Raw genomic sequence first — 27,043 nt, 5'->3', positions numbered from 1 at the left:
GTTTAACATTGTAGTTATGTTCCTGAAAAATCCGACTTTAAGTGAAATGAATTCCCATTTGACTACTGCTGTTGTGTGTTCTAAACAATGCTATGTAAACAAAGATGCCCTCAATGCTTTGACGGTTTCCTAGACTGTATTTGAGGCAAGTGTCCAACTTTTATTTTGCAGTCCTGCAATATTTACATTCATTTACAAAACACTATTTGGTACAAACTTCATGTGCAGTATAAAATTAACTGTTCATGGTTTTATATTAATTGAAATGTAAGATCAGCGATACCCTGCAATGACTTCTTCAGGTAAATCTTAGTTGGGCTGTGGGTTTCCAATTGTCACTCACCAGGGTACATATCAAAATAACTTCTGTCCTATTTACAAAGTTCTGTTGTTCTCCTTTGCACAGTGTTAATGATCCTTCTTCAGGCAGTTAAAGGCTCACCTCTATTCCACTCTGAAATGCTTGGTCAGTGTTTATAGTCACAAAAGGGAGCAGAACTTCCTCCCAGCATGAAGGCTTCTTGTACTGTACCATGACACACTGCTGCAGAAATTCAAGACTTCTCTGAGGTTAAAACTGAGTCAAAGGCTGTTGATAACACTTTACAAATAGCTTGTGCTTGTTCCTACAGTGTATAATACAATAAAAATCAGTTAACTGTGCTCAAAAGCATAAAGTATTGACAGTTACATTTTCACTAGCATTTACCTAAGTGCTCTGCCTATTACATGATGTAGTACTTCAGCAAAAACTCCCATCTGTTAAATTTCAAGCAGAATATGATCTACAAAAAATTTTCAGTGCTTATACAGAATGAAACAGGAGAGCTGTGTGTGAAATTCTATTGTTTGCAATTATGCCTGCAGACATCTGTTTTAAATTAACTTCGGCGTGAAAAAAGACAATTTTTAGTCTTATATTATCTATGCCCTGGACTACACTGGGTGGGAGGGGAATTGATCGAAGTTAAGCAACTTCAGCTACGTGAATAATGTAGCTGAAGTAGACGTACTTGAACCTACTCACCGCGGTGTCTTCACTACGGTGAGTCGACTGCTGCTGCTCCCCCATCGACTCCACCTGCGCCTCTGGCAGCACTGGCTTACAGGAGTCGACGGGAGAGCGCTCAAGGGTTGATTTATCATGTCTAGACTAGACACGATAAATCGATCGCTGCCCGCCAAGCCGGCGGGTAGTATAGACATACCCTATGTTTATAGGGTGTAACCATCGTCCTAAAGCTACTCCACTTGCTTCCTTATGCCTTTGCCAAACCATCTGAAGAGTTGGTTGCATGGAGACTAGAAAGCATATACTACCATGATACTCTGGCACTATCTCATCTCCTGCTTTCCTTAATATACCAAAGGAGGAGATCGAACTCCTCCTATGGTAATATAATGCCTGACTGTGGACTGAATGCATAGTGCCACTGAAATGGTTGCTGTGTTCCTCCAGCAGAGCTAACATGAAGAGGGAAAGAGGCTGTTGTATTTGAATGTATACAAATTGAAGCGCTCTCTAACCACAGTCTTTATCAGCGGTCAGGCATAGCACACCAGATTGGTGTAATTGCTTCACTGATTTAAATAGGCTTTTGCCTAGAAGTTTCTCATGTTATAGTCAACTGAACACAACTCCCTTTGTTGCCAATACATCCTTTTTTACTGATTTTTAGGGAGTACAACTATTAGCCATACGGATGGGAGAATAGCATACTCCGAGGGATACTACCTAAAGAACTAAGGAAAAGGCTGATCATATGATTCCTTTGTAATTTTAGAGCAGTAAAGGTAGTAAGTCTCAAACAAAGTTAATCCAGTGCAGTCTATGATTTTTCTCCTTAAATGTGGAGCCATTTATTCTCTGTAAAACCAGTTAACCCTTCAACTGCCAGAAGGCTGTGATTATGCAAGAGGAGCTACATCTGGGCTGTCCCATACAACAGAGCAGAATGTTACCATTGGGTTTCTGTGCTGTTAGAACATGGTATTTTTAAGTATGAAGCTTGGAGGTAATGAAGTTAGACCTCAAAATGTATTGGTACCTAAATTAAGAACCATAAACATGAATTCTTACCAAACTATTACACTGATACACCCAGAGACTGTATTCTTCATAACTTGCATCTGTCGTCTTCAAAGCCAATAAACTCTTTCCTGCTCCCAGACCATCATCGTAGCAGACCATCCGCACAATTAAATACAGAGCATGTCTATGTAAAACATCCTACAACAATATGGCAAATTAGTTATTCTAAAACAGTGCACAGACACTGAAATTTTCTGCATGCTTTCACTACTGCATAAGCTGCTTTTTACCAAATCCTTTGAACATTTCTTTCTAAAGAATACTCTCTCACTCTGTGCACTTGTTTACAGAAGACAAACACTCCCACTGTCCCTGGTAACATTTCCTTAGATTACCCCCGTAACATTTTGAATCTTCAAATGAGGGCAATAGGTAAAGATTTAAAAACAACAAATAACCAAACTAGTAGCAGTTTAGCTTACGACCAAGATACAACACACAAATTTGGCGGGGCCAAATACATTGGGGGGAGGGGGAAAATATCTTGTTATCCCGCTGCTGTTTGTCAGTATTTTTAATTAGATTTGAAGCTGTTCAGGATAGGGAACATCTCCCTATCTATCCCATTCTTACATATCTAAGAACATTTTTGGTTGCTATAAATGGTGATGAAGCTTTAGACTCAGACTATTAAAATAAAATAGAGTCTTAATTTATTCTACAAACTATATCTGCATTAATACAGTCTACATTGTAGCTGGATCTTTATGAAGGAGTGATAGCTGCTAAGTGGTCTAAATAAAATACAAATTGATGTCAATGGGTGACATTCAGGGGCCAGAATTTGTCTAAAGAGTATGTAATGCAATATCACAGAAAGGAGCCAGCGCAAGCTGGCTTAATCATGGATGTCTGTCATCTTGTCTCATGCTTTCAGGCTGAAGCCAGCAGAGGGATGGATAAAAGGCTTTAAAGTTAGAGATCCTTATCTCTAAGTATTTTCAACAAATGTGACCAAATAAACATACTCCTGCATGTGAAATACCTACTGACTTCAGTGAGAGGTATGAATGTAGAATGACTGCAGTGAGATTAGATGTTTAGGTTACAAATACTGCATTTCCGCCTAGACAACAGAAACAAATGATTCTTTGAAAAGAGTGAAGGAAGCTTTCTGGTTTTCTTTAAAAGTAGCTAACTGTAGCAGTAATACTTATTGTCCTTGTAACAAGGTTGTTACCTGCCAATGTGATTGTTATTAGGGCTTGACCTTCTAAGGCCAGGCATTTAGAATGGCTGTGGTTTCCAGAGGAGCCTAAAGGGAACCATGTGACTCGAATTTAGGACTATGCATGCAGCAAGGTATGCTCAGTTAGGAGACCAGGCTGAGAAAAGACCTGGAGTAGGAACTTTCATGAAGGGATCTGGGGAGATACTGTGGGGAAGCTGGGGAAACCTAAAGGCGGGCAGCAGAAGAACCCTAGAAAAGGGTCTGGGTTTTTTGGCAGAAATGGTGAGTACTAAAGGGTACTCTCTGTAGGGGAACAAGCAAATGCTCAGTGCACTTACAATAACCATCCAGAGAGTGACACCCTAGGGCATGCGTTTTGCAGATGATGTGCTTATGGGGGAGAGCAAGAGGAAGTGGAAGAAGATTTAGAGAGATGGAGATGCGTACTTGAAACAAATGGCATGAAAATCAGCAGAAATAAAACCGCATTTGGTCTGCAGATTTGAAGATACCTCGGAGGAAGACAACAGACTATGTCTGGGGGGCCAGAACTACCAAAGTTATAGAGTACCTAGGTTTGATACTACAGGATATTGATGAACTCAACAATGAACTTATAAACAGAGCAGGAAAGGCATGGACTAAACAGAGAGAAGTGAGCAGAGTGATCTGCAATAGGAGAATGCCTATCAAAATAAAAAGTAAAAGCTACAAGATGGTAATTAGGCCTGTGCTTTTGTATGGCTCTGAATGCTGGGCACTGAGGAAGAAACAGGAGCAGATCTTAAACACAGTGGAAATGTAAATGTGAAGATGGAGACTTGGAGTTGCAAGGGTGGACCATGTTTGGACAGAGCACATTAGGGGAAGTACGAAGTTGGTATCAATGATAGAAAAACTGAAGGAATCCAGGCTTACATGGCTTGGGCATGTGAAAAGAAGATGGGAAGAATATATAGGAAACGGTATTAAACTCAGAAGGGGAGGGTAAGAGAAAGGTTGGAAGACCCAAAACTAGATGGATGGATGTCATACAAAAGGATGGGGTTAGCTGTGGCATTTCTGAGGAACTGCTTCAAGACAGACTAGAATGGAACAGAAGCACTCAAAGAGCTGACTTCATATAGATGGGACTAAGGCTAGAACAAGAAGAGGGGAGACAGCATGCATAAGGAACATCGAGACAATGAAGAGGCAGTGTGAGGCTTCAGGCCTGGAGTGGACATGTGCTCTTGTTTAGGGGCTGAAAGATGGGATTTATGAGGGTGGAAGACCACCCCCTTCCATAATCACCTCATCCAGCAAAGACCAAGACAGACCCTAGTGTGTGTGTGTGGGGGCGGAGGGAGAAGGAATTGAACTTATAACCCAGAAAATATTGAATCTGCTGGATCAGCCTTGGTCATCATGGTTAGAGACTTTTACCAGAGGAGGGCAAGAGAACCACCAGCAGGATAAAAATTACTAAAAACAGGGAGGGTGAAAGACTGTTTTGTTTTTCGTTTGGAATTCTCACTTGCCCCTGAAGGAGAAGACTCTCTTGCTTTGGCTGGAGGGCCAAGAACCCCAAGTCACTCATGCACGAGAAGGAGAGTACAGACTATGTTCTGAAGAGAAGATCTGAGGCAGTTTTGCTAGAAAGGCAAGAATCTCCTGTCCCTCTGTTTTAGCTTCAAAACAAAAATTGGAGTCTTACTCTGAGATCAGAAAATCGGAAGTTTTGAAATGGAAAAGAATTACTGGGTCATTCAGTGTCCTTTAACTGCAAACTCATCAGGGCACTGATAAATGCCTTTCCCAGAGTTGCCCACCATTCATCTTCCACCAAATAAAGCCCTTTATGAAGAGACATACTTACATACTGATCAGATGTTGAGACTTTAATACCGTACTTGGAAACTCCCATAATGAACTCTTCTTCAACTGGAACAAAAGGTAACTTTCCATCTTGCTTTGGAGAGAAACAAAAAAAGTGTTAAGTGTATAGGGAAGGGCATAAATAATGAAGATATTCATTACAAAACCTGCATTTTCTCTGTTTTAATTATATTTCAGACTACTGGAATATTACCATTAATGGGGCTGTTCACCACAAAGGGTTTTCCTCTTTAAACACTCCTTGATATGATGGGGAACACTGCGTTTCTTTTAGTTATTCAGGATTGGGAAGGGAACTTTTTATGGAGAATGAGGTTTTCTACAGTCCCTTCCTTTGTGTTTGTTCTATGGCCCAGCTACACTAGCAGCGTACTGTTTCAGGGACAAACAGTGCAGGCAGAGGAATGTTGATAGTTGCTCCATCCTAGTGCACTGATGCTGATATTGGCAAAGCTTGTGCAACATTAGGAACACTTTTGTACACGGCTGAGTGCTACCAGCACATATGCTATACTTGCAATATCTGATTTCTATAATATAACCTGGCATTTAGGAATTCAAGTATTGAGCTTGTAAAGGAACCCTGACCATTTTTTTTTTTTTTAAATAAAAGCTTGTTTTTATTCCTTTTGACACTACAAAGATCATCACAACTCTCTTAACACAATGGAATTATAAATGGCCATGAGTGGTCAGACTCTCGCTTTTATTCCTCAACTGAAAATTTCCTCTCTGTTGAGAAAGGTTGGCATAAGTAGTCTTCTTTCATGGATACTGCCACAAGGGCTGGAGACTGACTCTCTGGAACTGTAGCTTTCTGCCACCAGCAAACCCCTGATGATATTTGTTCAGTGATGCCTCAGGCTTTTGTGTCAACAACACTGCTTCCTGCAGTAGCCAATTGTTTTTCTGAGGTATACCCTTCAACTACTAACCAGGAGGTAGCTTGGCAGTTGTTGAACTCTGAGCATGCAGGGTGAACGCTTTAATACAGTAAATTATTTGTACAGTTTAAGGCACTTCAGAAGTAAGACATTTGATCATATGATAAATACACAGTAGGAAGAAACATACTGGTTTAAAATGTTTTGACTTATTTGTATGTTTTTTCTCTTACCTGTGCCACATCTATGTAATTTATCAAGTCCAATGGCCCCTCCAGACTCTTGCTCTCATCAAGTTTCAGTTTTTCAATGGCACCAACATATTTAACTCTAAATTCTGCACAGGTATCTGAATTACTGTTGCTTTGTCCTATAAGAAAAGAATTGTAAATTCAAAGAATTGTTCTACTTAAGCAATAACGTCTGTTGTTCTTTTGATAATGGAAAGTCTCTTTGGTCTTTTTTAATCTATTAATTTTGAATAATCTTTTGCTCCCTTGGCTCAAACACTGGATCTCCCCACTGAAACAATTTATGAAACAAGAAGGGTAGCAAAGACACCAACACTTTTGTGTTATTTGGTTCATAGTATAGTAACCGCATCTTTCGTTAACTTCTGATGGGCTGATTCTTTAGTGTGCTATCACAGAATGATCTACAGAGCAAAATGTGATGACGTGAGAGTCTACCATAAAGTATGGTCTACTTGAACAAAAAAGTTGGGCAACTTAAACCCAAGATTTATTTATTTTTTTAATGTACAAGAGCTAACCATAGCTTACAAAACAAGAATTTTCATTTGGATTTATACATCTTTATTTATACATTTATACATACATACATAACACAGCCATGTTGAGACCCAAGAGTAGAGCATTTAGCTGGTACATAAGAACTGAAAAGTGAAACCAATTGCAGTGAAAGTCTCTGGTAGCAGGAAGCTGCAGAAGCCTTTCCCTGCTGCCTCCTCTCTGCCAGAGCCTCTGACAGATGGAGCTACACACTGCAGTGTGGACACAGTCCGCTTTTTACTGCGGCATATAGAGACACAGACTCTGGGGAACACATTTGACACTGAACTACTGTTTTGCCTTCAGAGAAGTGAATGTTCTTTTTGGTATTGTAGTATCCTGTTAAACATTTTGTGAATACGAGCATTAAGTATTTCCTCTTTCAGTGATTAGGTATCTAATGAAGCACACTGAGAAGCCAGTTCCCTGGGCTGAGGGCTTTATCCAAAGCCCAGTAAGGCCATGTCTACACTCTGATTTTATAGAAGTCGATTTTTGGGCACAGATTGTATAAAGTCGAGTGCATGCGTCCACACTAAGCACATTAATTGGGCGGTGTGCGTCCACAGTACCGTGGCAAGCGTCGACATTCTGAGCGGTGCACTGTGGGTAGCTATTCCACAGTTCCCACAGTCCCCGCTGCCCATTGGAATTCTGGGCTGAGCTCCCAATGCCTGATGGGGCCAAAAATTTGTCACGGGTGGTTATGGGTAAATGTAGTCAGTCAACCCTCCCTCCCTCCGTGAAAGCAACAGCAGACAATCATTTTGCACCCTTTTCCCTAGACTGCCTGAGCAGACGCTATAGCACGGCAACCAAGGATCCCGTTCAGCTCACCGCAGCAGTTATGACGATTGTAAACACCTCCTGCATTATCGTGCAGTTTATGCAGCACCACCACCTGAAAAAGCAGGCGAGAAGGCGACGGCAGCGCGGTGATGAGGACAGGAACACAGATTTCTCTAAAACCACGGTCCCCGGTAATTTGGAGATCATGGTGTTACTGTGGCAGGCTCATGCTGTGGAACGCAATTCTGGGCACAGGAAACAAGCACAGAGTGGTGGGACGGCATAGTGTTGCAGGTTTGGGATGATTCCCAGCGGCTCCGAAACTTTTGCATGCCTAAGAGCACTTTCATGGAACTCTGTGACTTGCTTTCCCCTGCCCTGAAGCGCAAGAATATCAGATGAGCAGCCCTCACAGTTCACAAGCATGTGGCAATAGCCCTGTGGAAGCTTGCAATACCAGACAGCTACTGGTCAGTCGGGAATCAATTTGGACTGGGCAAATCTACTGCGGGGGTTGCTGTGATGCAAGGAGCCAACGCAATCATTGAGCTGCTGCTATCAAAGGTAGTGGGAAATGTGCAGGTCATACTTTGCTGCAATGGCATTCCCTAACTGTGGTGGGGCTATAGACGGAACGCATATCCCTATCTTGGCACCAGAGCACCACGGCATCCAGTACATAAACCACAAGGGGTACTTTTCAAGGTGCTGCAGGCACTGGTGTATCACAAGGGACGTTTCACCAACGTCAACGTGGGATGGCCGGGAAAGGTTCATGACGCTCGTGTCTTCAGGAACTCTGGTCTGTTTAAACAGCTGCAGGAAGGGATTTACTTCCCAGACCAGAAAATAACTATTGGGGATCTTGAAATGCCTATAGTTATCCTTGGGGACCCAGCCTACACCTTAATGCCCTGGCTCATAAAGCCGTACACAGGCACCTTGGACAGTAGTAAGGAACTGTTCAACTATAGGCTGAGCAAGTGCAGAATGGTGGTAGTGTGTGCATTTGGATGTTTAAAGGATTGTTGGCACAGTTTACTGACTCACTTAGACCTCAGCGAAACCAATATTCCCATTGTTATTGCTGCTTGTTGTGTGCTCCACAATCTCTGTGAGAGTAAGGGGGAGACGTTTATGGCGGGGTGGGAGGTTGAGGTAAATTGCCTGGCTGCTGAATATGCGCAGCCAGACACCAGGGCAGTTAGAAGAGCACAGCAGGAAGTGTGGCGCATCAGAGAAGCTTTGAAAACCAGTTTCATGACTGGCCAGGGTGTTTGTTTCTCCTTGATGAAAACCCACCCCGTTGGTTGCCTCTAAATTCTCTGTAAGCCACCCATCCTCCCCCCTTCGATCACAGCTTGCTTGCAAAGGAAATAAAGTCACTATCGTTTAAAAAACATGTGTTTATTAAATTGATTATAAAAATAGGGAGATAACTCACAAGGTAGCCTGGGTGGGGTGTGGGAGGAGGGAAGGAAAAGACCACTTTAAAACTTGTTGAATGACAGCCTTCTGTTGCTTGGGCTGTCCACTGGGGTGGGTTGGGTGCCTGGAGCCTCCCCCGCCCACGTTCTTGAGCATCTGGGTGAGGAGACGATAGAACTTGGGGAGGAGGGTGGGCGGTTAAACAGGGGCTGCAGCGGCAGTCTTTGATCCTGCTGCCATTCATGAACCTCCACCGACGCCAGAGCATATCCATTTGATCCTGCAGTAGCCCCAGCGTTGCCTCATGCCTCCTCTGATATTCCTGCCACCACCTCTCCTCACATTCATTGGCCACTTTCCTGTACTCTGCAATTGTGTCCCTCCATGCAGTCTGCTGAGCTCTGTCAGTGCTGGACAACTACATGAGGTCAGAGAACATTTCATCACGCGTGCGTTTTTTTTCGCTGCCTTATCTGAGATAGCCTCTGGGACGGAGGAGGGAGGCTTGAAACATTTGCAGCTGCAGGAGCAAAAAAAGGGAGTGAAGTATTTAAAAAGATAAATTTTACAGAACAATAGCTATACTCTTTCACGGTGAACAACACTATTCACATTACATAGCACGTGATTTTGGTACAAGGTCGCATTTTGCATCGTATATTGAGTGCCTGCGGCTTTGGTAAGCCATAGTCTTTCGGCTTCTCCAACCTTCATAACAGCAGCGCCCTCCTCTCCCATACCAACCAAAGCATGTTGAGTTGGCCATTTAGTGCTGCAGTGTTCCTGTTTAACGTGCAGCATCAGAAACCAAACTAACCCCCCCTCTATCCAATTCTCCGGGATGATCGCTTTACCCGTCCCCCTACTGCGTGGCTGGTATCAGGGAAGATCCCTGCTAGCCAAACGTGAACAGCTCAGCGCCAATGCCCCCCCGCCCGGCTAACTGCGGGGAGGATTTCTTTTCAGCCACAGACAAACAGCCCAGTAGGAACGGCCACCTCTAAATGTCCCCTTAATTAAATTCCCCTATTTCAACCAGGTTACCATGAACGATATCACGCTCCTGAGGATAACACAGAGAGATAAAGAATGGATGTTGCTGGAATGCCAGCAAACACCGGGACCATATGCTGCCAGGCTTTGTCATGCAATGATACCACGTTACTTGCTACTAGCATGGCGTGGAAAAGTGTCCTACCATGGAGGACGGAATAAGGCTGCTCTCCCCAGAAACCTTCTGCAAAGGCTTTTAGAGTACCTCCAGGAGAGCTTCATGGAGATGTCCCTGGAGGATTTCTGCTCCATCCCCAGACATGTTAACAGACTTTTCCAGTAGCTGTACCGGCCACGAATGCATCCTAAGTCCTCAGGGCTACTTAATCATATAAAAGCAAGTGTTTTTTAAACATGTATTATATTTAAAAATGTACACTCACCAGAGGTCCCTTCTCCGGCTTGGTTGGGTTGGGAGGATATTTCAGTCAGGGTGATAAAAAGATCCTGGCTGTTGGGGAGAATGGTGTGCTGTGTGCTCTCCTTAAGCTCGTCGTCATCATCCTCCTCATCTTCCCTGTCCGCAAAATCCTCAGGCATGGTGGAGAGTACCCCATCATCAGAGTCCACGGACAGGGGTGGGGTAGTGGTGGCAGCCCCCCCTAGAATTGCATGCAGCTCAGTGTAGAAGCAGCATGTCTGGGGCTCTGTCCCGGAGCGTCCGTTTGATTCTTTGGTTTTCTGGTACGCTTGTCTGAGCTCCTTAAGTTTCACGCGGCACTGTGTTGCGTCCCTGTCGTAGCCTCTGTCCCTCATGGCCTCTGAGATTTTTTTGAAATGTTTTGGCATTTCGTCTTTTGGAACATAGTTCTGATAGCACAGATTCCTCTCCCCATACAGCAATCAGATCCAGTACCTCCCATTTGGTCCATGCTGGAGCTCTTATTCAATTCAGGGACTGCATGGTCACCTGTGCTGATGAGCTCGCCTGACCAAACAGGAAATGAGATTCAAAAGTTCCCAGGGCTTTTCCTGTACACTTGGCCAGTGCATCCGAGTTCAAAGTGCTGTCCAGAGCGGTCACAATGGTGCACTGTGGGATAGCTCCCGGAGGCCAATACCTTTGAATTGTGTCCACACTAACCCCAAATTCAAAACGGTGATGATAATTTCAGCACTAATTCCCTCGTTGGGGAGGAGTACAGAAATCGGTTTTAAGAGCCCTTTATGTCGGAAAAAAATGGCTTCGTTGTGTGGAAGGGTGCAGGGTTAATTCGATTTAACACTGCTAAATCCGACATAAATTCGTAGTGTAGACCAGGCTTAAGTCTATAGAAATACTCTTAGACCTCATAGGGCTTTGGAGCTAAGCCTGAAACTTCTTTCCTCTCAGCAACACATCCCTGTAGCATACATACCTGTGACCAAGTGCTAGGCCAGAAAGGCTGAGTCAGCACTTTGTTCACAGCAGCTCCAATCAAGCAAGGCAGAATGGAGCTGACTAAACAGAGCTGTCTCTATTTGTGGGTGGGGCAGGGCAGAAAGGCTAATTAAGCCATTAGCCAGAGCCCACAAATAGGTACAGGATGGAAGGGGGGGGAAACAGGCGGTAAGGGGAGAGAGAGATTGCTCTCCTCTGCTTGTTATAGGAACTGTATATGTTATGAAGATGGTGGGACTCCATTTATAAATAAACTGCACAAGGTGTTGGACCAGCATAAGGGTCTCTGAGTAGTTTTGCAGACCAGAACAGAGGCAGGAACCACGAGGCTCTGCTACAGTACCCCGTTGTTTCAAACCAATCCCTACTGTTGCACCTATTTTCTTCCCCTCCTTTGCCTTCCACAGTCCTGCTCCACCTCCCTCTGAACTTCTGTATACCTTCTTAGCATTTCTAGTCCCAAAGATCACTTTCTATTTTAGACTGCAGCCGCTCACGTGCTACTAAGTGGGCCATCCAATAGGTTTGCCCTCAGCTGACTACATGTAAATGTGTAAAGCATCATTCACACAATGTGAATTTACATTTTCTCACCTCTTCCCTTCTCCCAACTCTTACACAATCACACATTTTATAAAATTAATCCATCTTCAAGCAAGTCTGTCTCAGCACTGGTTACATACCTGAACTTTTAGTGGAGTCTGTATCTAGACTAGCCACAGTACTAGATCTGGAAAGTCCACCAAGACTGGAGTCAACAGACTTGTTAAAGGGAAAAAATATAAAAATGCCAATTAATTACTGAAAATGTTAATTTATCTTCAGATTTTCTGCCCCTACATTCTTCATTATAATCTTCTAACTTTTATGGTCTTGAGCTATTTAAAAGAAATGAAATCAACACAGTGAAACATGACCAAAAAAGTCCTACTTCTCCAAAGGATTAATGTAATAAAACTTGAAAGACTATCAGTCTGACTTATTTACACCAATGTAAACTGTACAAGGGTCTCTCAAAAGCTTTCAAATGTTTTTGAAACAGGGAAAGGAGAGATGGAAGAAAGAGCAGAGAAAATGAACTTTTTAAAGTTCATGTCCATGGTCTTTCTTTTCATGCATCCGATGAAGTGAGCTGTAGATACCAAAGCTTATACTCAAATAAATGTGTTAGTCTCTAAGGTGCCACAAGTACTCCTTTTCTTTTTGCGGATACAGACTAACACGGCTGCTACTCTGAAACCTTTCCTTACACTGAATATCTTAACCTTTAAGAAACTGACAAGTGCATGTTTGTCACTAATATTTGATATAACTTGACCTTTAGCAATGAGATTTATATTAAAAAATGCCAACCATGTCAGAAACCCAACAAGATTTACGTCATCATTCACTGGCTATCAGACAGAATGTACTTAGCTGTCAGAGGACTTACGCTTTAAGATAGGAAAGAAATATTTTAGAAATATTGTTGTATAAAATAAAAAGAAGGTTTTTGATTTGGCTAGCTTGTTCTGAAGAATCAAGCTCATTCTCACTTTTAACGGCTATTTTAGAGGTTCTTGAAAGATTCATAGATTATAAGGCCAGAAGGAACCACTGTGATCATCTAAAATGACCACCTGTGTAACACAGGCTATGGAAATTCTCCCAAATAATTCCTGTTTGAACTAAAGTGTTTCTTTTACAAAAATATCCAATCTTGATTTAAAAACTGCCAGTGCCTGAAAATCTACAACAACCCTGGTAAATTGTTCCAATAGCTAATTATCCTCACTATTAAGAATTTGCACATTTTTCCCAGTCTGACTTTATCTAGTTTCAACTTCAAGCCACTGTATCTTGTTATATATGATATACTAGATTGAAGAGCCCATTATCAAATTTTTGTTCACAAAAACAAAAGATACAAACAGTGATCAGATCAACCCTTAATTTTCTCTCTTTGTTAAGCTAACTGGACTGAGCTCCTTGAGTCTTTCACTATGACATATTTTCCAATCCTTAGTTACTCTCATGGCTCTCCTCTGAACCTAAGTAACTAATACTTCAACATTACAAAAAGCAGTAAGTTATATTTTTTTTGTACAAATCCTCTCTCATGTTCTGTTGGTGTTGAAGTAGTTTCCAAGTAGACTCCTAACAACATCAATGGGATTTATGCTTGTATGTTGGAAGGACAGCATGCTACTTACAACCAAAAACTAATTCTGATATTGTTTGATTTCACAGACCAAAAAAAAAAAGCAAACAAGATGTTTATTTCAGCAAACATCATCATCATCATATTAAAGACTCCAATAGCAAGGCAGTTAACTATCAACATTTACTATTTATTAAGCATCAGTGTGCTTGATGCTACATGACAAATAAAGATGCAGTCCAAACTCTGAGGGACTTGCAACCTAAAACCCCTTAATTAGTCATTTGACTTGAAATGTTACTTTATTGGTCAAAAAAGGTTAAATATTTCATAAAAGAAATTCAGATTAACTCTGACAAGCAACGTGGCTTTTCTTCTTTAGAATGCAAATCTCCCTAAGACTCTGATAATTTAATCTATCGCCCAAATTTACAACTATTATTAAAAGGGCAAAATAAATTCAACATGTATAAATATTGTATCAGTCAGCTGACTGACCTGTCATCACTAATTAAAACAATGATTTGTCTTTGTGCAGATCCATTCTAATTCTGAAACAGTAATATTTCTACATTGGCATCTCTTCTTTTAAAGAATAGTAGGATTTAGTTTCTGTTAAGGAGTATAAACGTCCCTCTTGAAAGCCAGAAGAAAAAAAAGGGGGGGGGGGATTGAGTTCTTAAGGAATAACGTACCGTAACCTGTACCTGATAACACTTTAGTTCCAGTAAGGGTTTCTGATTAGAGCTGGTCAGAAAAATGTAAATTTTTGTCAATTTGTCAATTTATTGAAATTAAAACATTTCACGGAGATGGTCTGATTTTGATAACATTCCACCAGAAACAATCCTGTACACCTGGTTAGCTGCCAAGGAGACTAGAAGCGCTAGGAGTCCCAGTTCCCAAGCTCTCTGCAAACTATTCGTTCACAGCAAATGAAACTGTCCCAAAAACTTACTATACCCCCAATTCAGCTTACCTTGCTTTTAGTACTGATTTCACTGCTTTGGGAGCTGCTGCTGCTGTGTCGTTTTTTCCCTTTTCTGAACATTTTTTCACCATAATTGGATCAAAGAAAATGCTAAAGGAAGGAGAATTAAAAATAAAATCTGTGTCATATTACATCGTTAAGAGGAGGAATCCCTGCAAAAAACCATGGTGGGTTTTGTGTCCAAAGTGGAAAATGGTTGGGGGACCACTAGACTAATGATTCTGAGCATGGGATTGGGAGTATGAATCTATTTCTTATGACTGTGCCACTTGTGTATGGCTTCAGGCAAATCACTTAACCTCTCTTCCTGAATTTCCCTGTCTGTAAGAATAGGAAGGATTTTAACTTGGCTACTTTACCCACATTAGAAATTGATTCTTACAATATCCTTGTGAGGTAACTAATTAACAGAACATGTAAAGTAGCCAAGTTAAAATCCTTACGGAAATTCATGAAGAGAGGTTAAGTGATTTGCCTGAAGCCATAGAGCAGCATAAAATCAGAGGCAGTCTTCACTATTATATTTTCATATTCAACCACTTAAGCTTCTCCTGAGGCTTGAGAACCAAAGGAATTACTTTATAAAGAGACATGAGGCTGACTAAGAACTTATGAAGCAGAACTGTTGTCTATCACTGACCTAACACCAACTATATCTCATTCTGGGCGGCAGGAGAAGTTAATCTGTACTGTACAGGGTTGTTAAACCTTGTTTCTTTGGACACAATTAGGGAAAAGCACACTCTGAACCGATTATAGGCCCCAAAGAGCATCACGTTACATGAACCAGAAAAACGGCCTACTTCCCATGCTATATAATTAGGCTTTATTGTGGTAAATTAAAGGACCTTGCAAGCAGTAACAGGCAGATGAGGAGGACTAGACCTCTCCAAAGTCATCAAGAGTAGGAAAGAGATCAAAATCAATTTGCCAATAAAATCACCATCAGGGAAGATAAATTTTAGGTTTCATTAAGTAAGCTTAGGCAACCCCATTTGATTTCCCAGTGGGCCTCTAAACAAACAGCCCAGTATATTTGATATTGAGCCTGTACTGCACTTTGTTTGTGAGCAACAAAATTTAAAAAGGTGAAAACTTGGATGCAGTCCTACTAATATAAGCACACGAGTGTCATCATTTATATAGCACGAGAAGGACACAGAGCACTCTACCACAACTAAAAATGACAGGTCCATGCCCTTTAGTGATTGTAACTAACTGAATCACTAGGCTAAAATTGTAAGTTTAGAATGACTGTCTGTGACCTGGGAACCTCTTAGTGCCAACTGGCAAAGGACAAACAAGGGGTGCAGAGGGGTTACAGGGATCTCCTGGGTCTGGCTTACACATGCTAGTTCACCAAGGAGCATCACGTGAGGTCTCAAATACAAGGTGGTGTCACAACAGTCATCTATATTGCAAAAGTCATGTGTGGATGTTACATAAGGAATTTTGTATATACACTGAAAATTACAAGATGGCTAGGGACTGACCACCAACAAAGCTGAAAAACAGGTTTTCTGTCAGGCTATGTGTACCCTCAAACCGTATAGTGCAGGGATGGACAAACTGTGGCTTGCGAGCCACATGCAGCTCTTTTACAGTTAAAGCGTGGCTCGTGGAGACCCCCACTCCCCATTCTCCACCTACCAGATGGGGGGTGGGGGCAGAGTTTGGGACCTCTGCCTTGCAGAGAGGTGGTGCAGTAGGGGCTTCTGCCCAGCAGGGAGGGGGGTCTTGGGGCTTCAGCAGGAGTGGAGCTGAAGCCCTCAGCCCCAGCAGATGCCTCGCACAGGGCTAAAGCCCCAAATCTCGAACTTCTGAAGATTGTCATATGCGGCTTGGAGGGTCAGTAAGTTTGGCCACCCCTGCTACAGTTGCACAGCTGTAGCATTTCATGGCCTGTCTACAGTTGAAAGGCTACATCTATGCTTCTTAGCGCTTTACTGTAAACACTGCCGATGCTGATTACGGGGATTCTCCCATGGGTGTAGGTGGTCCCCCTCCCCAAGAGGCAGTAGGTAGATTGATGGATGAACTCTTCCATCGACCTAGTGCTCTCTATATGGGGATTTAATGACAGCTTAACTATGCCACTCAGGGGTGTGGAATTTTCATACTTCTGAGAGCCATAGTTATGCCAATGTAATTTTCCAGTGTAGACCAGGCCTCAGTGTAGCCACTCGCTACAGACCACAGGCAGTAGCTAAATCAACAGATCAATTTTTCCATAAATCTAGTGCTGTCTACACCAGATGTTAGGATGGCTTAACTACATCGTTAAAGGATATGCATTTTTCACACCCCTGAGCAAGGTAAGTGGGTCTACTTAACTTTTTAGTGTAAACCTGGCCTTAGACAAAAAATGTTTATCTAGCTGGCTGCTTATATATAAATTTACTTTTGTATAACTGACAATAGATCTCTTCTCACCAGTTTGAACGGAATGCTAATGAGGACTGTAAAAACTTCAGAGACAGAAAAGTAACAGGTAGAAGCAAAGAGGAGGTAAGAACCCTATCTTGAGGTGCGTATTAAAGGTTTGCTCTAATATATTTGGGGGACAAAGAAGACACCCTGTCATCCTTCACCTAGGAAGTAAATGGACAGTGAATTTTACTTCATGAAAGAGGGGTCTCAATGAGGCTTGACTGAAAACAATGGAAAGAACTTTGTATGAGAAATTTCTTTAGACAGGAGGTTAACTTGTTAGGTTTTCTGGAGACTAAACTTAACTATGATTTTCTTTTACATGTAACGATTTGTTTCCAATATTCTTATTCACTGTCATTGAATCTCTGATCTTTGATAATAAACTTATTCTTGTTTTCACTATAAATGCATCTAAGTGGCTTACTTAGTGAACAACCATAGTGTTCAGGAAAGAGAAAGCTCTGCATCTCATGCACCATTTTTGTTCTTGGCACATCCAACCCAATTTGATGATCATAGAACATCAGGGTTAGAAGAGACCTCAGGAGGTCATCTAGTCCAACCCCCTGCTCAAAGCAGGACCAATCCCAAATTTTTGCCCCAGATCCCTAAATGGCCCCCTCAAGGATTGAACTCACAACCCTGGGTTTAGCAGGCCAATGCTCAAACCACTGAGCTATCCCTCCCTCCTGCCCATCTAAAAGTTTACAGTGCAAGAAAAGTTCACCAGCAGGAACAAACATTCCTGTACTAAAATTCTAAACAACTGGCCTTAGCCTTATGCTGGAGGAGGCAACTTAATTAGAAAGTAGTGTCATTTGTGGCAGTATCTGTGCAAGGTCCCTCCAGAATACCATAACCCAGCTTCCACCCTCTAATACACTGTTTCTCAGGAAAGTCAAATTCAGCACACACAGAGTGTCTTATGCTTTAGGATTCAGTGAACTCTGGTGCTATGCTCTTGAAAGCATGTGCAATTTGCAATGAACACACAATCACGGTCCAAAATGTTAAAGAGGGGCATAGAGTTTTAGAAGGATTTAGACTGATCGGGACTAAACTATCTTTAGGCTATGTCTACACTACGCAGCTTTTAGCGACACACGGCTGTGCCCCTACAGCCGTGCTGCTAAAAGGCGTGCAGTGTACCTACTGTTTGTCAGCAGAAGACAGCTCTCCCGCGGACAAAAAACTTCCACCCACAATGAGTGGTGGTAGCGTTGTTGGCAGGAGAGCAGTCCTGTCAACAAATCACTGTCCACACCAGTGCTTTTCCTTGACAAAACTTATCTTAGGGGGGTTAACACCTCTAAACGACAAAAGTTTTGTCATTCACTTGCCATTGTAGACAAAGCCTTAGTCTATTAACATTGTACACCAGTGTTCAGAGCATCGTCTTTTGCCATATTGTTAAAATTTCAGTGAAAAACTCATTTGTTATATGCAGTTCTCTAACGTCTTTTGTTCTTGTAAACTGATTGATGACCTGTCAAAGGCACATTTTTCTCTATGAGGACAAAGTCTATGACAATTCCAAAGTTTTAAGAAGCAGCCATTTGGGTAAGAGTGCAAAGCTTCATCTAAAAATAGGTTTTAAGCAGTAATCCAGTTCCTCGCACTGATCTAAAAATGAATAAAATTTTATCAAGCCCCACTCCTTCTGCCTCCACAGACACAGATACACTTTTAGCATAGAAGCAGGAGATATTTCAACCAAAGAGTTTTTCTCAAAATTTTAGGCGCCTGAAAACAGAATTCGAGTTTGAGTGCTTCTCAACACTATAGATATTAGCTGAGTGATAGAAGAAAAATTATTCATATACATATTTTCTACCACAGGTTTAATAAGGTCAATTGAAGGGGAAAAAACAAACTATGCCAATTTCTTCTACAGTAGATACATTATGATAGAGTATCCTTTTCAGTGAGAAATATAATTTAAAGGAGAACCTCTTAAAACGAACTGAAATAAATAACTTCATGCAGCAGTTCTTGGAATGACAAAAACACTGCTTACATGATATTTTATTAGCCACAGTGAAGGATATGAGTAGGCATGGAAAGATTAGATTTTTACTGGTAAATGTTGATAAATGTCAATTTCACCATGCACACACAGAAATGGACAAAAATATTTCCATCAATAATTGAAATTTACAAAGTAAGACAAATGCTACTTGAATTTATTAGAGTTTGATTTAAGGATATTTACTTTGTATATTTTGACATGTGATGCCAACAATTTGTATTAATAGTTGTAAAGCTTTAACTTTCTAAATCTCAATGTCTACTATCATTAATTACTGACTGACACCTCTATTATCTGACTCCCGCCCCTGGTTTCCCCCCAAATGTGAACATTTAAATAAAAATAGGGGGGGAAGCATAAAATACAATTTTGTGAAAAATTTTAATTGACAAAAATCTTTAAAATGCTCACAATAAATATCAACACTACCCCTCTAAATTATAAACAAACAAAAATCTAATTTTGCCAAGCCTAGATACGAGTGGCTGGAATTTGGCACAAAGAGACCAAACCTCAGGCCCTGCTCATGAATAGCACAAAAAGCGGTTACCAGCTGCACCTGAGAGCCTATCCGGGGCTTCAGTCACTTCTGTCTGTCTAGGTATTTTTCAGGGTGCGCACCGCCAAGGTATCTGACTCCAGACTGGCTCCTTAAGACACAAGAAAGATGGGGAACTCACACCCCCTCCTGCCACGGAGCCCTCCACCCCAGGCACGTCCCAGCTCTGGGCTTCTCTCCCCCCTCCCAGCCCCACACCCCGCTCCCATCTCTACCCCTCCTCCCAGTGCTGGGATCCTCCCTCCCCTGAACCCCAGATACGTCCTACCCCCGGCCTGCCACGGCCCCCTCCACCCCAGACGCCTCCCAGCGCTGAAGTCCCCTCATCCCCAGCCCGGCTCGGGACCCCGGCCCCACCCGGAACGAGGATGGGGCCGCACCGGAAGGCAGGGCTCGCGCGCCTCACCGCAGCGGCCGCGCTCGGTACCTGCCGGGGACTCGCCTTCCGCCCCGCACCCGGCTCGCCTCCCCAACGCTCGCTGCCCCGGGAACGCGCGTCCGCCGGCCCCGGCCCCGGCCCCGGCCCGCGCGCAGGCGCCGTGACAGGGAGCGTGCGCGGCCCGGCTCCCCGGAAGCGGAGGGAGGAAGGTGTTTGCGGGAGGACCGGAAGTCGAGGCCGGGGCGGGGGCGGCGAGGGAGCCCCCGAGTCGCCAGTTGTTCGGCATCGCTGCGCTCGCTCCTCCCTTTCCGGGATGTCGGCGAAGAGAAAAGCCGAGGCCATGATCCCGGCCGAGGAGAGCGACCAGCTGCTCATCCGGCCCCTGTGAGTGACGGCGGGCGGCGGAGCAGCAGGGGGCTGGGGGGCCGGCAGGGGAGGGGCAGCGGTAGGAGGGAGCTGGGGTGCTTGGGGGCCAGTGGGAAGCTGGGGCACTGAAGTCCTTTCACACATAACCTGCACCAACATGGTGTCGCAGGCCTTAAGTTTGTGGCACCGCATTAGTGTCACGTTAATGTGTCTGTCACTCTGTGTAGAGTGACTGTCAGAAAAGGGGGCAAACCCCTTCCTCTCCCCCCCCCCCCGCCCCCATTGGTGGTGTGTTCTCCAATTAGTTTTCTCCAAGCCAGTGCAAATGTGAACTCCTGGATCACTCTACCAGTCTTACCGTAGTAGCATCACAGACATTCCCCTTAAACTCTCCAGTCTATCTTGCCACCCAGACAAACTGGACTTAGTGAGAAAATGGTTACTTACGCCAAACATCACATCACATTTCGGTTGCTTCCAGTCCCAAGAGACCAGTCACTTCCTCCAGATCACTTAGTATCCTAGACCTTACACAAAGGACTAGGTTGGTAGCCCATTCTATAGTGAACTAACTAAAGCTTTATTAGTTAAGAAAAGGAAATGAGAGTTATTAAGAGGTTAAAATAGGTAAAATATATTAACAGATGAGTCACAGTTTGTAATTCCAAATGGTGGCAGTGATGTAATAAACTGCCAGTTTACCAAAAGTCTTTTTCAGTGTTCCCATATTGTCTCTGGGGATCTCTGGTTTGCGTCTGGTATACTTCCCTGGAAGAGTCCAAACAGTCCAGAGATATAGGTTCTTTCCTTGAATACATACTTAAAGCTTCTTCTCACAGAAAATAAGCTGACAAGGTCACTACCCCTATGGGCTTTTCCTTTGATCACAGAGAGTAAGGAATGCGTTTTGAGTCTTTAAGCTCCAGTCATCACACACAATGACCACTTGCTTTGAAATTAACACTTTTCTGATAAAATTCTTCATTTGTGTTCCACAAGGCTTCTTTCTCGTTTGATGGGTTATTTAGTTACAGGGGTATACACACTGTAAATGATTGCTACTACATTATAGCATGATACAGCTAAGTGAAAACAACGCACATAACATTCCATTAGTTTTTATGAAGTTTAAACACCAAGTACATTCTTTAACAAAATCACTCTGAGCTATATTAATACACAAATGAATTGGCTTGGGTCTCTGGCATGAGCTGGCACCTGGTTTGTCAGTGTCACAGTGTCTCCTTCGTAATCTAGACTCCCAGGTGTTTCACTCCACAGATCCACTGAAATGTAACCATCGCTAAGGCTCCGTGTTTGTCACGGAAGTCACAGATTCTATGACCTCTGTGACTTCTGCAGCAGCCTGGTGCGGCTGGCCCAGGAGCTGCCTGAGCAGCTCAGGCAGCCCCTGGGCTTGTCACACTAGCTGCTGCTGGGGCAGTCTTGGGTCACCCCGCGCCCCAGCAGCAGGAGTTTGGGTGTGTGTGTGGGGGGGTCTCAGGGCTGGGGATTGGGGTGTGGGGTGGTGCTTATCTGGGGGGAGCTCCCTGGAAGGGGGATAGGAACCCCTTCCTAGCTCTGCGTGCCACTTCTGCCTGAAGGCACCACCCCCACAGCACCCATTGGCTGCAGTTCCCAGCCAATGGGAGCTGCAGAACTGGGGCTTGGGGTGGAGCAGAGGCAGCACGTGGAGCTAAGAGCTGGGTAGAGAGCTGTCTATGACTTTGACTAAAAATACTCATGACTAAAACATAGCCTTAACCATCACTGGTGTGTGAGCGCTGCAGCTACGCAAATAGCATGCTGTCCAGCGGTTGGGGGCTGGGGAAAAGAGAGATTGAGGTAAGACTGTTGTATCAGACACAAGTTTAAAGAATCCATGACTCTTTTTAAAGTCCATGTAGAGGAGACAGCACCACTGTTTTTAAGGTCTCCTGTAAAAAGCCCACACACTAACTTCTGATCATGATGGTCCCTTCTGGCCTTATGGTCTGAGTCTGTGAACTTGTATGGGATTCACTTTTGGGGCTGATCCTGAGTGCTTCCTTGGAGACTCTTGCACCTTCAGGTGCCATTGTCTTCCTCACATTGGATCCTTTCTGTTTCAGATAAAAGACTTGTGTGCATAGTGTCAGGATTTTAAACTGGTGGCAAGGAGTCCTAAGTATTTTGCACTGGTTGCTTAGACTTAGAAGACATCCCCTGCATATAATTTAGTCAGTATAATATTTTTTATTATGCTGATAAAATGTTTTCAATATGTTATAAAATTAAATATGAGAATAAAAATAGAAATGATATAACTAAAGGAAAAGGCTGCAATATCAGCTTGGTGAGATTCTTGTCCACTTAAGTTTAATAGGTCTGTGCGATGGATTTGTAATAAGATTCAAATATGGATTAGATTTGATATAGCCCTTTGTGAGGTATTTTTTTAAACTTTTATAAAACAAAGCTTTCTTTCTTTATGCTTTATACATTTTGCTTTGAGCAATGCAGTTGAACACCAACTGTGTATACTCTAAGGCCTTTTTTACACTACAAAGTTTTGTTGACAAAAGGCAGTTTTTGTTGACAAAACCGTGGAGGTGTATACACTATAATGCTTCTCCTGCTGACAAAACTCTCCTGCTTTGTCAACAAAATAAAACCACCTCGATGAAAGGTGTAGTGCTTTTTGCTGCAAAGTTAGAGCAACAGAGCATTAGTGTAGACACTGCATTTGTTATGTCGCCCTAAGTGGCCTCCAGGAGATATCCCACAATGCTCACCGTGACCGCTCTGCTCACTGTTTTGAACTTCGCTGCCCTGCATCCAGCTGCACATGCATGTGCCCCATCCCTTTCAAAGCCCTAGGAAGTTTTGAAATTCCTCAGCATGGAGAGCTCACATAGCTACTGCCCAGCTGAGCATGCTGGCTTCCCACAGCAAACACATTCCTGCTTGGACTATAGGGGTGGGAGTAGATCTCCTTCCTCTGTGGGGAGAGAGGGCTGTGGGAGAACTCTGAGGGAGTCACAGAATCAAAACATTAATGCAGAATCCTGCTCTCCCCAGGACTAGAACCAGAGCAGCAGGCAGGGGGCAACGGGGGAAAGACTGCTGTGCTGTTCAGAGTCAGGGAGGGAGAAGCAGGCTGATGTTGGGGTGTCCCTCTCCCCCCACCAGTGTACTGTTCTCCTCCGGGGTGGGGTGACGGGGATGCCAGCTGTCTGTGCACCAGCTTCTGCCTCAGGACTGGTTGCTTCTGGCTGCTGTCTGAACTTGGGCTTTGTCTACACTGGAACTTGAATGACAAAACTTTTGTCATTCAGAGGTGTAAAAAAACCACACCCCCGAACGACAAAAGTTTTGCCAGCGAAAAGCGCTGATGTGAACAGTGTTTTGTCGCAGGAGAGCTCTACTGCCGACAAAGCTACCGCCGCTCGTTGGGGGTGGAAGTTTTTTGTCGGTGGGAGAGCTCTCTCCTGCCAACAAACAGCGGCTACACTGCATGCCTTTTAGCGGCACAGCTGTAGCAGCACGGCTGTGTCACTAAAAGGTGCGTAGTGTTGACATAGCCTTAGAGTCAGCGTGCAGACACTCACTCTCCCCAACACAGTCTGTCTCTCTCACATATACACACTCCTCCCCACGCACTCTCTGACACACTCCCCTAACACACAGTCTGTCTGACTGTCTGTTGCTCTCTCACGCTCTTCCCCCCCTCCCCCCCCCGACCTTCTGTGGGCTTGTGTTAGTCTTCAGCAATGTCATTTTGGTCATATTACCAAGTGCCACTTTAATAAGTGATTTAAAATGTGTTACTTTTCAGGCACACACAGCAGTCATTACAAGGTTCATAGCATGGTGCAAACAAACAATACTCTACAGCAACACACATTACTGTAGCTCAGTGTTAATATGCTCCTTCAAAGCATCCCTCAGCCAAATAGCACCCCCATTGGGCTCCTCTTATAGCCTTGTGTTCATAATGAAGGATCCGTACTTTCTGACAGAGATGGCTGGGTTGCAGGTTACCAGAGCAGTTGAAAAGCAGCTAGCAATCTAGTAGGATACCCATGGAACGATTGGATTGCGAAACCCCTTATCATGTGATGCTGTACCTGCCTCCATGAGGCACTGCAAACCCTTCCCAGTTGCACAGTGCACTGTGGAATAGCTACCCACAGTGCTCTGTTTTCTGTCGATGCAAGAGCTGCTACTGTGGATGCACTCCACCAACACAATGAGCATAGTGTGGACATGCAACAGTGTTTAATTACAGCGGTGGCTGTATGTCAGCGGAACTTGCGTTGACAAAACTCTGCAGTGTAGATCAGGGGTTCTCAACCCGGGGTCAGAGGTCTTTTAATTGGTACATCAACTCATCTAGATATTTGCCTAGTTTTACAACAAGCTACATAAAAAACAGTAGCAAAGTCAGTATAAACTAAAATTTCATACAAACAGACAATGACTTGTTTATACTGCTCTATATACTATACACTGAAATATAAGTACAATATTTATATTCCAATTGATTTATTTTATAATTATATGGAAAAAGTGGGAACGTAAACAATTTTTCAATAATAGTGTGCGGTGACACTTTTGTATTTTTATGTCTGATTTTGTAAGCAGGTAGTTTTTAAGTGAGGTGAAACATGGGGGTATGTAGGACAAATCAGACTCCTGAATGGGGTACTGTAGTCTGGAAAGGTTGAGAGCCACTGGTGTAGACAAAACCTAAATGGAAGTGAACGGGTTGAAAGGACTGTAAATGTGTTCTGTTTACATTTGTTTGCAAACTTTTTAACTTTAACAAAAGCTGCTACCAACTGATGGCTGTTTCTTGGCCTGTGTGAAATAGGTTTGGTGATTTCAGTCCAGTTGCCAGTGAATAGGTATCCACATCACACAAAACACAATCACAGTTGGCACCCTTGGAGTTTCAACAAAGAGCCAAGGATTCACACTGAGCTCCCATTACAACCCTCGGGTGCTAAGAGACATTACATGACTTCACTTTCCCTCTCCCTTTTGTTCTGTCACACTCATTAAAAGGCACTTTGTTTATTTCAGAGGACAGAAGATACAGGTAGCTGCTAATTATTGGTAAAAGAAAGAAGTAAAACTCAGACTTTCAGCAAACATTATGCTAGGGCATATGAGAAAAAGAAAAGGTAGTTTTTTAGAAGAATCCCAAACCAGTCATGTGGGAATAGAGTTCTAGGGGTAATGAGTTTATTTAACAAAAAAAATTATTTTGACTGGTAATTTCTGAAACTACCAAAGGATTTGAAGCAGCTGGTGAGGCTACTGAGCAGTTAAAAGCAAATCTCCCTCAATCATGCAAGAAATATTCTGTGCAAAATGCATTGTACACATACATTAACCTACCCTAAGCTGAAAAAAAGAAAAGCAGTGACACCGCTCTCCTAGAATCATAAGATTTACTGTACTGGAACAGACCCAAGGTTCATAGAGTCCAGTGTCCTGTCTCTGACAGTGGCCAGTACCAGGCCAATCAGAGGAAGACATAAGAACTGTACAGCAGATAGAGCTGGGATAATCTGCTCCCCACTTTAGGTCTCTCCCTGATCACTTCGAAAGAGGTGAAATCCTGAAGTCTGAAGTTTGATCTCCCTTCCAAAATTGGGTATTCCTGTTATCCATATAAACGTCTGATCCCTTTAATCTTGCCTTTGGATAAGTGATTTCTACAGTGGTGTAACTGGATGACTTTAGATACATCAGGAAACCAGTGTATACTTTGTTTAGGCTCCCCCTTTGTAATGACTACATTAATATTGACACTTTAGTTTCTTTAGTAATAAATGAAGAAACAGAAAAAATGTTAGATAAATAATTCAAAACTTTTATTCTGTCTCCTAGCATTGCGTGCTGAAAGCTTCAAAATACCATAACTTAAATGGCCTTTCGTAGCAAGAGAGTTGGGGCTGAGGTAACAGTAGAGAAGGAGCAGAGGGATAGGTCCCCCACCCCTACATGGTACTGTCGTCACCTGATTGTACTAAATTTAGTGGAGCATAAAGAGCTGTGCTCTCTGTTGCATCACCCTCTGAGAAGCTTGATGCTAACATCTTTCTTTATCAGTTTCTTTCTTCTTACTTGGCATCTATCAATTTTTATGCTCTGGAGGCTTGACCTATGCCACCAAATTGCAAAGATGAACTTGAGAGTAGATAAGTTAGGTCACTGCTAAATGACCCAAACTATATTTACTCATTTATCAGAACAAAGCATATGAATTATTAAAGCATGTATGTTTACCAGTGTGGTGACCAAAATATTTTGGAAATGAGTTAGCTTTCAAAACAGATGTTCTCAGCCCAGTCCTTTTTTGTCACAGATGAAAGCATTGCACATCGTTAGTGAAGTAAAATCGTAGCTGTGCAGGAAAAGGGGAAGTATTACTAACACACAGAGCCCTTTATCTTGGAATTTTCAAAGGCACCTCTCGCCACAATATCAAGCGTTTCAAAATTTTAAATTGCTTTTTACTAGAGTAAGCCTGTGTCAAGGGCTGATATATTAGTACAAATTATACTGAAATAGAAATGTCTCAGCCCATCAGAATGCAGGGAGGCTGTATAGCTGTGGATACTTAGTGTTTAATTCCCCCACATTATGCAGTTCACTGCACTATGTTGTTTCATAGAGTTTAAGGCCA

At 43.0% G+C, this 27,043-nt stretch overlaps 2 protein-coding genes across 7 annotated transcripts in view; one reads left to right on the top strand and one right to left on the bottom strand.

Moving 5' to 3' along the window:
• Nucleotides 1–139: 139 nt before the first annotated feature.
• On the bottom strand, nucleotides 140–20,188 carry ITGB1BP1 (integrin subunit beta 1 binding protein 1). 6 transcript variants are annotated; one of them, XM_037894101.2, is made up of 8 exons: nucleotides 20,026–20,188; nucleotides 19,611–19,710; nucleotides 14,587–14,688; nucleotides 12,151–12,229; nucleotides 6,259–6,395; nucleotides 5,122–5,214; nucleotides 2,081–2,230; nucleotides 140–626 (listed from the first exon to the last, which is right to left on the bottom strand). In XM_037894101.2, the coding sequence occupies exons 3-8, from the start codon at nucleotides 14,656–14,658 to the stop codon at nucleotides 555–557; spliced, it is 603 nt and encodes a 200-aa protein (XP_037750029.1). In that variant the 5' UTR covers nucleotides 14,659–14,688; nucleotides 19,611–19,710; nucleotides 20,026–20,188; the 3' UTR covers nucleotides 140–554. The 6 variants fall into 6 exon arrangements, with proteins under 6 accessions (XP_037750029.1, XP_037750028.1, XP_037750031.1 ...); XM_037894100.2 differs by having other exon boundaries at nucleotides 19,620–19,710; XM_037894103.2 differs by having other exon boundaries at nucleotides 20,000–20,153.
• A 35-nt stretch (nucleotides 20,189–20,223) lies between these two features.
• CPSF3 (cleavage and polyadenylation specific factor 3) overlaps nucleotides 20,224–27,043 on the top strand; it is a 54,143-nt gene continuing 47,323 nt past the window's right edge. Inside the window, exon 1 of the mRNA XM_037894098.2 lies at nucleotides 20,224–20,382. Coding sequence (XP_037750026.1) covers nucleotides 20,312–20,382 — 71 coding nt within the window. The 5' untranslated portion in view covers nucleotides 20,224–20,311. The remainder of the gene's footprint in view (nucleotides 20,383–27,043) is intronic.

The sequence above is a fragment of the Chelonia mydas genome, chromosome 3 (assembly GCF_015237465.2).
Source record: "Chelonia mydas isolate rCheMyd1 chromosome 3, rCheMyd1.pri.v2, whole genome shotgun sequence".
Classification (NCBI taxonomy): Eukaryota; Metazoa; Chordata; order Testudines; family Cheloniidae; genus Chelonia; species Chelonia mydas.
Note: the sequence above shows the minus strand (reverse complement) of the source record. Positions and strands in the feature narration are given on the sequence as shown.